Below are 10,739 nucleotides of genomic sequence, written 5' to 3'. Positions count from 1 at the left end.
CACAGCCTCCAGTGGAAAAATTCCAAATTCTGCAGCGAATATCTAGCTCATTGGCAGAAGCAGGTTTGGGGCATGAACAATGGTTCTTCACTTCAGTTTCAACTCCAGCAGAAGTTCTGCAGATGACCTGGGAATAAAGTTGGCAGAGAAGTCCCTGGGGGAGACCAGGGTGTGTGTGTGTGTGCGTGTGTGTGTGTGTGTGTGTGCGCGCGCGCGTGCGCCTGCCTTACCCACACGTCCTTCTGAGCTTCAGCCCCCACGGGTTCAGAGAATAGGCTGCTTTGTTTGAGAGGGTCGGTTGTACCCACTCAGTCTGAGAGGCATGTGGGTGCATGGGGTAGAGCATCTGAGATACGCCTCTGAGACAGGCTTAGCTGGAGAGGCAGCAGGGCTGCACTGTTGGGCTGGAAGCTTTGCTTTTAGGGCTTTGGAGCTGAGCTTGGGAAGGAGGGTGGGTGGAGCTGTGTGTCTTAATGCCACCTCAGGCTTCTTATCTCTGGAGCAGTCAGCTTCTAAACAGAGCTCATGATGGGCACATAAAAGCTGTGCCACTATTTAACCTTAAAAAAAAAGAAGAAGCTTTCCACCTGCACAAGTACATACGTATGCTTGCAAATGGAACAGTCAAGGGCAATGAAATGTTCAAAAAAATAAAAAGGAATGAAAGACAATAGATTCTAGAGCCAGGCACACCTGTTCACGTTTTACTCTGTTCTCTTCCTAGTTGTGTAACCTCAGGCAAGGCACTGGGTGGGGGGGGGGGGGGAGTGAATGGACGAGAGGTGCTTTGGTTTTCTCATCTGCAAAAACCAGGAGAATGCTCTCTGCTTCATTCATTGTTGAACGAATTAAATGGTTTCACAGAGCGAACCCAAGTAAGACAACTGGCTCATGAAGAACGTGGTAAATATCGTTTCCTGCTAAATTAAGACCAGCACTTGAAGGATTAAAGAATGTCCTTGTGGGGTCCAAAGTTATAGTTACTCGTTGAACCCCAAGGCAAACCAGGATCTAGGACTGCAAACAGTGATTGTTTAGAATTTAGGAGAGCCTCTGGGCAGTGCCCTTTCCAGGCCTTTCCTACCTCTCAGGAGGAGTTTGGTTGGCCCACCCTCTCTGGGGTTGTCTGACGCTTGGCTATCACCCTTGCCTTCTGGGGTGACTGACATCAGTGTGACTCAGTCAGCCAGCCCATCAGGCCACTTCCTTCTGCTGGCGCTTGTCCTGGGCATGGCTGGCGCTGGCCTCCCGCTGCAGCCCGTGGCCCAGCACGCAGAGCTCTGGGGGCAGAGCACCCCTGCTGCCGCCCTTCAGTTCTGGGGCACAGGGACTGTTCCATGGCTCTGTGTCCTTGGGGCTCTCCTCGCTGCTGCAGAGAGAAAGCACAGGTGCCAATCAAACCCTCCTCGTTCCTCTGGCCCCGCCTCATCTCCATTCTGTCTCTCTCAAGCCCTCCTGTCTGTGTCACCCACAGACCTGGTGGACTCTTGGTGCCAGGCCTCTGCCTTTCCATATCAGCTTTGCCTGCTGGTGCTGTCCTTGTGGGTGTCTGCTGTGGCTGGGCACCGTGAGAGCCAAGCTCCTGGCGTTTCAGAGGACAGGCTGAGTCCTGTTCTCTCTTGGGATGCCCAGATCCTGCTGCTGTGAACAAAGCGTCTCCCTCAGGAACTCGGGAGCCAGGCCTTTATTTTGTTTTTGTTTTAAGAGCACTTCTTATTTAATAAAGAGCTAGGCTTAGCTAGTTGAATCAAAAATAACGCCAACAATAGCAGCAAAAAAAACCCTGCTTTGCTCAGCTGCCACCCTTTTCCTGAATGGAATAAAATGAAAACTGCTTGGCTCAGACCTGGCATTTGGCTAGAATAGAGCTTCCCAGCTGCTGAGTGCCACAGTGAGAGGGGCTCTGAACAGAGAGGGACACCCAATGTGCTCTGAGGGTGGAGGGTGGTCACAAGCACAGATCAGGCCTAGGCCAGATGGGGGACCAGCTCGGAAAGCCACACTGGCTACGGGCAGCCAGGCTAGCCTCACAAAGACCACGTGGAGGGTGGAGTTGGCTGTCTGGGTTCGAGTCCTGGCCCTTCCACTTACTAGCTCTGTGACCTATAGCATGTTGATTGATCTCTCTGATTCTCAAGTTTCCTGCTTTGTGAAAGGGAGATAGTAATAATACCCATCTCATAGGACACTCAAAGTTATCAATATTGGATGATGCCTGGAAAACTCTCCGCACACTAACCAGCATATGACAGGTGCTCACTAAATTGTCGGCTGTCGCTGGTGCTGTTTTGTAGTAGGACTAGGAAGTCGCGCCAGCAAGGGACCTGAGGGACCACCCTGTCATATGACAGGTGGGCACCTGAGGCTCGGAGCCTCTCCATCAGTCACCTGAGGACCAGGACTGGCCCCAGCTCCGCACATGCACAGACCAGAAACGCTTCTCTCCGCCCGTGATGGCACCTTCTTGACTGTATTATGAGTGTGCTCGGCTCTGCGTGGTTACGCTTACGTGGGACGTCCAACCAGTGGAGGACAAGTTTGAGTTCGGATCCTAACAAGATCAGGGTGGCAGGAATGGTGGGGGGAGGTGGGGTGGGCACTGACACTGGCCGTCATACGTGATTTTCAGGCAGTGAGGAACCCACCCTGTTCCTTAGAGCCAGTCTCATCTATGTCAGCCTCTGGCCCCATCATAAGTCCCTGCAGGACCCAGTGATCTGTGGGCCACAGCTCCCACCTTATTTTTTCTTCTTCCTGTGCCCCTTTTGAGCAGGGGTGGGGGCATGACACTTTGCTGCTCCCAGACTGGAGCAGAGGACAGGCCGTGGCACGCAGTGTCAGTGGAGGCTGACACCGAGGTGTGACGCAGGATTTGGTCCTTGAACTGTGTCTTCCCCACCCCCAACCAGGTCCCACATATGTGTGAGGCTCAGGCCAGGAGGTCGACTGTTTTGGTTGCCATATGGCCGTGTTTCCACTTGTTCCCAGACCTGCTGGGGAGCCAGGCAGCCCAGGTCTCCAGGAAACGGGGTCAGGGGGCTGCAGAGAGACCCTGACTGGCTGGTCCAGTCCTGGCAAAATTAAAAGCACCGCATTTAGCGGAGCAAGTCTGGGCACACTGAGACCTGGATAGAGACAGGTGCCTTCACCTGGGCATTCAACACATAAATAACAGTTGAAGCTCAGTAACAGAGCTTCCTGGGGAAGCCTCCAAGGACTGTGCCCAATCCCTGGGCCCCAAGATGGGGAAGATATCAACACCATCAGTTTTTCTAAAAAAGCGGCACGGGCTGACCTGCAGGGGGTCAACACCAGACACAGGCCAGTGCATCCTGCAAGCCTGCCTCGGCTGCGAGATACAATGGGTAGGGCTGTCCCTGCAAGTCCCTGCTTGGGGAAACAGCCTGTAGGAGTTTCTGGCTCTCGGGCACTGGCTTGTTGCATGATCTCGGGGGAATCATGCTCAGTTCCCTGGCATTGTTTCCCATACACAGGAGGGCAGAAAAAAATGCTTGTCATCTCCAGAGCCGCAAAAGCCCTCCTCTTACAGCTGGTGCACTTCTGCGCCCAGACGCCAGTTTTACAGGGCTGAGTGGGGAGTGGGGTGTGTATCTGGGGAATAGGCATTTTCCCATCACATTCGTCACGTGCTCACATTTTCACAGTCTGGAGAAGCTTAGACGTGTGGTCTGACCAGGAGGTACGGGAATGGCTGTGAGTCATTCTGTGACCTTCCACGTGACCTTGGGAAGGCTCCTCTTTATGAATCCTCCTCCCTCTTTAAAGCTACAGTTACTCCCCATCCCACCTCATCTCTCTGAATATTGAGATTCAGGACATAAAACAACCTTTAAAGCCGCCCTATTCCGAGGAGAAACCTGAAAGAATGGCAATATTTTCTCCTTGAACAATTTTATGTTGCTTTATTATTGCTCCTGCTGTTTTAAAATGTTAGTGTTTTTAATTAATGCCATTTTATTGTCCTTGTTCTCTCAAGCTCTTCTCCGGAAGGGCACAGTTTTAGAAATCTAATAACTGAATAACTGGCTGGTGTGAGGAATAATGCAATAACATTTATAGAGGTTCTCAGATGAAAGGCACTGTGCTGTAGGAAGTTCATTTTAGATTTAAGAAAAGAGCAACGTTACATTAAGATTCTTGCAAAAATAATCAATATTTCATTTCTTTCAAGGGGCTGGGGAAGTTTCTAGAACTATAACCATGCACAACTTTCCTGAGATAATATCTTTATTTAAAATTGACTGCCTAGTACTTTGTGAAAAACTACCATTTATGCCAGGACAGACTGTGAAGTCTGTAACACATATCGCTCTGGCAGAAATTAACTTCTCATTTACACAACTGTGGGCAATGCAAAGATAGCAAGGACTGCTGTGGGTTGAGCTTTGTCTGATATGATATCAAGACACATTGATAAGAGTTCCTCTTTAATCGACCTCAGATTTACATTTTTCTCCCCGTGCTACAATTTGGGAAAAGATGCGTGTCCCCATAAACTCTGAAAAATAATCACACCACCATTCAAGTCCTTTCAACTCCCAGGCAATGGCTATACTTTGAGTCATGCCCCCTTGTAGCTGCATGCCCAGACCTGTCTGCGGGGCTGGGCCAAGGACATGCAAGTCAGCTGCCCCTCATGAGAAAGGCACGCTTAGACCTCAGCCGGCCCAGGGCAGGCATGGCAGCCCTTCCGCCTGGGTTCTGGTGCTCAGTGCTCATGGAGAGTCTTGTTCTTTTTTTTTTTTTTTGCGGTACGCGGGCCTCTCACTGTTGTGGCCCCTCCCATTGCGGAGCACAGGCTCCGGACGCGCAGGCTCAGCGGCCGTGGCTCACGGGCCCAGCCGCTCCGCGGCATGTGGGATCTTCCCGGACCGGGGCACGAACCCGCGTCCCCTGCATCGGCAGACGGACTCTCAACCACTGCGCCACCAGGGAAGCCCGAGAGTCTTGTTCTTGCTCTACACTCCTCTGAAAGGGGAGATGGAGATGAGGCTGGATTGCAGAAGTGGGGGCAGGTCCTCAGGGGTATGGGGAAGCCAGACTTTTATATTCAATACCTCCAGGACCCGCTGTTTGTTAAGATGTGTCCCCTGGGTGCCTCCCAGATCCTTTCGGGGGCGGGGGGCGGGGGGGTTGTGTCCACGTGGTCAAAACTGTTTTCATAATAATACTAAGATGTTATGTGCCCTTTTCACTTATTCTTTCAGGAATGTAGAGTGGAGTTTTCCAGACTACATGATGTGTGATATCACAACAGATTGACTGTGGACAAAGGTCTGAGAATCCAAGTGTCTGTCTGTGAAGCCCACACCCTAAAGAGGTTTGTAAAACTATAAGACAGTGCCACTCCTTTCGCTCAATTTTTTTGTTATTGTGGAAAATATAGTTACTTTTCATTAGGATATAGTTTATGTTAACATAGAATGGGGTCGTTTTTTCAATTAATAAATATTTTAAACATCTCTCAATTTTAATTTGTAACGCAGTAAAAAGCGATAGATGCAATGCACATAGGCAAAGGCTCCTTGGGGGTCTCGATTTTGAAGAGCTTAAAGAAGTCCTGGGACCAAAAATTTGAGCACGTCCCACTAAGATGCTGGGCTATTGCCGTAAACCAGGAAAGACAGAAATCAGGCTGCTGGCTCCAGACAGGTGACAATGACTCAACTTTGGGGGTCAAGTCACTTCACCTCAGTTTCCCCAAGTGTAAAATAAGGGGCACATGTGGTTGCACCAACCTGATTGTTTTAAACTTTTTTTAAAATTTTTCTTTTAAACTTTATCTTTAGTACAGCAGAGCCCCTTGCAATTAAATCTTTCTCGGGAACCTGAAGTGTGTAACAGATGAAAGACGGTTGCTTAAGCATGGGGGACTGGGAGATAGGACATTCCTAGACCCCTCTCCCAGCTGCTCTTCTCTGGGAGCACAGTTTGAAAACTACTGACCCAGATGAGCCTAAGGGCATATCAGCTCTATCCCAATAACTGCAGGGCTGTGGCCCGAGGACTCTCCTTACCTGCTCTGGCCAAGCTGGGATTCACAAGCGTCGCTGGTGGTGCCCGGGACAGGCAGGTGAAGGCGGATGCCCGGCTGGCAGTCAGAAGCTGTCCTTCTGATGAAAGGCTGAGGGTTGAGGGCACACAGGGCTGTCCCTCGCTGTGAGTCTGCCCTCAGTCGTGGCCCTGAGCTGCTCCTCCAGCATCCTGTCGGGGTCCCACAAGGACCTCCAGCTTCAGGTGGCAGCGATGGTGGGGTGAGTTGGGGTACTGTTGAGAATGGTGACTTAGCTTCGAACAGAGAGGAGATGGCTGGACAGAAGATGGAACATGTGTTCCCGGATGCTTTGGCCGTGGCTGCCCGACTGTCTTCAGAATCTCTTGTTTCCTTGGGCCCCTGACTGGGAGATGCTGGGGGAGATGGGGAGGGGCCAGAGGCAGGGGAACTGGCTTCTGTGCACTGGGCAGGGGGGCTGGAGACCTTGTGCCGAGCAGGTGGGCTTGCCGAGGGAGGGGTGGACAGTTTGTGCTGGGGGGGAGGGGAGGCTCGTTTCTTCACTGTTGGGGGGCTTAGCATCCTGGGGCTCGCTGGAGGGCTGAGCGGTGGGCTGGGGGACCTGTGCACACAGGGCACACTTGGCTGGGCAGGTCTGTGAGTGGAGGGCACGCTTGAGTGCCTCTTGTCCACTCTGGGTGTCCAGTGTGCCCTCGTGGGAGAGGCCTTCCTGACCAGCACGGGGCTTCTGTCTTGGTTCTGCCTTGGGGCCTCGGGAGAATGCGGCCCTCGCATTGGCCTGGCCAGGCTGGGTTCCGAGGTCCTGCCCTGCCCAGATGTGTGGCTGGAGTGGTGCCAGTGGATGACCTTCCGGGGATGCTTGGAGAGGCCTGTGGCCCTGTCCGCTCGTGCCTGACTCTGAGCCCTGCTGCCCTGCACCTCTGGGTTCCCGCTGGCTGCTGGTGGGTGACTGAGGTCCCAGGCGAGCTTTCCGGGATTGCAGCTGCTCTTGCTTCTCCCTGGTTCTGTGCTGCGGGCCCTGGCGAGGGTGGCCGTGCTTTTGCTGGGCAGCAGGTCAGAGGGGCTCATGGCGGCTCTTAGCTTTGGGGAAGCCCACGTTCTCCGGGCGGGGCCAGCCCCTCCCAGCCCTGGCACGTGGGTCCCTTCAAGGGAGCTCTCTGCTAGATTGCTGTTTTCTGGGGGCTCCAGGGAAGTGAATGATCTGTCCATCAGGATTTCCAGAGGCGGTGGAGGGAGATGCTCTGGGTTCTCCTCTGTTTCACAGTTGAGGTCCTCACTCTTGGGCGCTTCTGCTGTGAGCAGAGGGGGAAAGGTGGGAGCAAAGGGCCTCCAGCCTGGGCCCATCCTGAGAGATTCTCCACCTGCTGCTGGAGAAATTCGAGGCTTTGGATACAAAGGGGCAAGTCCCCTGTAAATGGGGACTCTGGGAGGCATGGTGGGGACCCCCCACTTCCTGGGGCAGGGGCTCGGCCCAGAGTCCTTGGAATCCCCCAGTGTCCTTAGACCCTCGGTGGGACTGAAAGTTTCAATGAGTTTCTTGACCGATGTTCTGGTAGGACAGCTCTTGATGTTCCAGTCCCGGGCCCTGGGAGCCTCACTGGCCCTCTCACCTGATGGCATGACGTTTGGAAGCCCCTCAGCTTTTCCCGGCCAGGGCTGTTCTCCCTCAGGGTGGGGACAGCATTTCTGCAAGGTGCTCTGACTTGGCAAAATGCTGAAGTTCTTGGTGAGGGACGCCTTCAACTTGCTGATGGTGCTGCTTGGGGTGACCTTGCAGTAGTGGTCAGGCCTCAGCGCTGTTGCCCTGGGCTGCAGAACCTGCTTCTGGCTGTGCCCCTGCCGTCGGGTGTCCCGGGTGCAAAGCGCCTCCAGCCTCTGGCTGAGGTCTCTCTGGACCCTCCGCAGCTCCTGGAGCGTGGGGTCCTCCACGTGGCTCTTCAGACACCCCTCAGATTGGGACCTCCTCTGCCTTGAGGGGGCCTTCCTGCTGTCGCTGGCCGTGTTCGGTCTTGGGGCCACCACGGTTCTCTCCTCTTCCTCGATCCATTCCTGGTGCTCAGAGGGCAGGGGGACAAACTTGATCCTTTCACTGATTGCTTCCTTCATCTTCAGAATCATTTCCTCGTCCTGGGGGCTCCTAAGCCTCCGGGGGTGTGGTTGAAATAGGCTTTCGGCACCACCGGCAGGTGAAGACCGAGGCCTTGCATGGGAAGCGCTTCCCTGCCCCGCACGCGGACTCAGGCAGCTCTCTTTGTCTTCTTCCGCCTCTGGGCTGCTGTCCTCACATTCACTGAGGGGCGGAGTGTCCATCAACCTGGAGCCTTTAGGAAAGTGTGCTTCCCTGGAGATCCTGATCCCAGGGGAATCACACGGAGCGCTTTGGCCCAGCCCCCAAGGCCTGGAGGCAGTATTTTCTGGGCCTGTGCTGGAGGGCCAGGGGCTCCCCGATCCACCCTGCACTGCTGGCTGAACCTTTGCTGTAAGAGGCCTGGAGAGCGGGCAGTCCTGGGGTCTGGCTGAACCCATCCAGAATGGGCTTTGCTGCCAGGTATGTCTGGACAGCTTGGCCTCCACTGTGGGTGGAATCGCTGGCCTCCACTCTGCAGGCTCCAGCACGAAGTCCCAGCTGGCTTGCTTGCCCAGTTTGTCTGCCAGCTGCACACACTCATTGTCAGCACCGATGCCACTGTCCTCAGAGCACAAGGGTAGGCCCTGCACTTCAGGGTCACCGTGGCCACTCGCTAAGCTCTCCAGGTGCCCCAGAACCCTGAGGAGGTGCTCATCTGCACCCTTCTTCTTGCACAGCTTGTTTCCCAGGTGGCCCGCGGCGCCTTGGAAGTAGCGGCCGGAGCCCTCCAGGAGGCTGTCAGAGAGCGAGGCCACCGTGCCGCTGAGCGCCTGCAGCTTGCTAACTGTGTACTGCAGAAGCTGCTGCAAGAGATCTGGCTGCTCCTGGGGCTCTCTTTTCTTCAAAGGCCAAGCCAGATCCTCCTTAACTTCCTGGAGGAGCTCTTCTCCATCCTTGGAGATTTCCCCTAAGAGCTGGTTGACCTCATCAAAACACAGCAACAGGAAGCCGACCATGGGCTGCAGCAGCTCCTGGGTCTGCGTGGCGCAATGGGTGATGCTCATAACTGCTTCGTATTTGGAGAGGCAGGTGTGCAGATAGGTGTAAGCACGCTGGTGGGCCTTCACCAGGGGCTCAGGGAAGTCTACTTTGTCTTCAGACTCGTGGGCAGGAAGGATGGTTTGGCAGTCATGGCCCTGTTTGCTCGACCTGTGACATTTTGGCCTCTTTCCCCATTTGGAAGTCTCCCGGGTATTGCTTTCCTCACTCTCTTCCCCAGAAAAGGCCGCCCCTTGTGATCCATGGGAACTCTGTCTCTTGAGTGGAACGTCTGTAGCCACGTAGCTTTGTGATTTGTTCAGCTGGGATGGGGAGGTTTTGGTTTCTGGGATCAGTCCTTCCATGTCTTTCCTTTTGCCCGAAGTGGGATCTCTGGTGAGCTGACAAAGACTTTCAGCCCCCGATTGGATCCACCGGCGACTTTGCTGCTCTTCTGGCCTCTGTCCCTGGGACGAGCCCCCTCCAGAGTCATAGCAGGTGGAGTTTTGAACCAGCAAAGGGATGGAGCATCTTTCACTGGGCCCCTGACATCCTGGCAGAGTTGCTTTGGGCTTTTTAAAAAACTGGATGCCACTCTTAGCAACGCTGTTAACAATATCACTGTGGGAAGGTGTACATCCCATGATGTCAGCCTGTAGTCATCTCCCATCTGCAACCCTCACAATTTTCAGAGAATTGTATTCAAAACAGGAACAAAAGGCAGTCTTACTAGTCCATCCAGGCAGTTTCCAAGCCAGAATCCTTTGAAGTCCAAGGTGCAATGTCCTAAACTTGGAACCGGCTTTCTTTACTTCCTTGGCCCCATCGTGTAGAGGTAGTGATGCTGCCGCCGTTCTGGTGTTGTTCTAAGTTTTGAACCCTCTGCTGCTGGTGAGCCACAGGGCAGTTCTCGAGGACTTCAGTCCCGTGGATTACCGGATTGCATTTTGCTCGTGTCCTGACAGATGTGCATGGCAAGTGGAACTTTAAGCCTATTAGGTTAATCATGCCCTAGCCAGTCAGCGCTCACAGCGTGTTCTAATATAGAACTCAGCATTTACTATCTTGGGAAGCGGATTATTTTTGCACGTGCGTATGCTTTTAATTCTGTTCAGATGCCTGCTATATGAAACCTAGGGAAATGAGCCATAATTGCAGAAGGCTCTGGAAGAGACACATTTGTGGAGGGGAAGCGAGGGCTGACCGTTTATGAATCCTGGCAGAGAAGTGACCTTCACAGTTTAATAAGGGCAAACTAGCTGAGTGTGCTCCAACCTGCTGCCACCCAGAAGACCCCCAAACTGCACAGTAGCTGGGAATTGAGGTGATACATTGTTGTTTGTGTGGCTTATAAAAATGCTACGACTTTCTAGTGCTGGAGGACATCTCTAAATAGACAGGAATAAAGAAGGCTTTCCTCTACACTAGAAAAGGGAGGTCGATCGCAGGGAGACTTGGAGGGGAAAGCAGGAAAAACTCTCCATCGTATAAAGCTTAAGGCTGGTCCCTGTGGACTATAGGGGCTCGGGGAGACAATGCTCTCACAGGAAAAGGCTTTTTACTAAACCTTCCTCATAGGAAAATAAGCTAAACCTGGGC

General features: G+C 53.4%; 1 protein-coding gene across 1 annotated transcript; it reads right to left on the bottom strand.

The window, feature by feature from the left end:
• Nucleotides 1–606: 606 nt before the first annotated feature.
• PCARE (photoreceptor cilium actin regulator) lies at nucleotides 607–10,128 on the bottom strand. The gene is made up of 2 exons (XM_067703922.1): nucleotides 6,039–10,128; nucleotides 607–1,369 (listed from the first exon to the last, which is right to left on the bottom strand). The coding sequence occupies exons 1-2, from the start codon at nucleotides 9,782–9,784 to the stop codon at nucleotides 1,195–1,197; spliced, it is 3,921 nt and encodes a 1,306-aa protein (XP_067560023.1). The 5' UTR covers nucleotides 9,785–10,128; the 3' UTR covers nucleotides 607–1,194.
• Nucleotides 10,129–10,739: the final 611 nt, after the last annotated feature.

This window comes from Pseudorca crassidens, chromosome 14 (assembly GCF_039906515.1).
Source record: "Pseudorca crassidens isolate mPseCra1 chromosome 14, mPseCra1.hap1, whole genome shotgun sequence".
Lineage (NCBI taxonomy): Eukaryota > Metazoa > Chordata > Mammalia > Artiodactyla > Delphinidae > Pseudorca > Pseudorca crassidens.
This window is presented reverse-complemented; position numbering and strand designations above follow the sequence as displayed.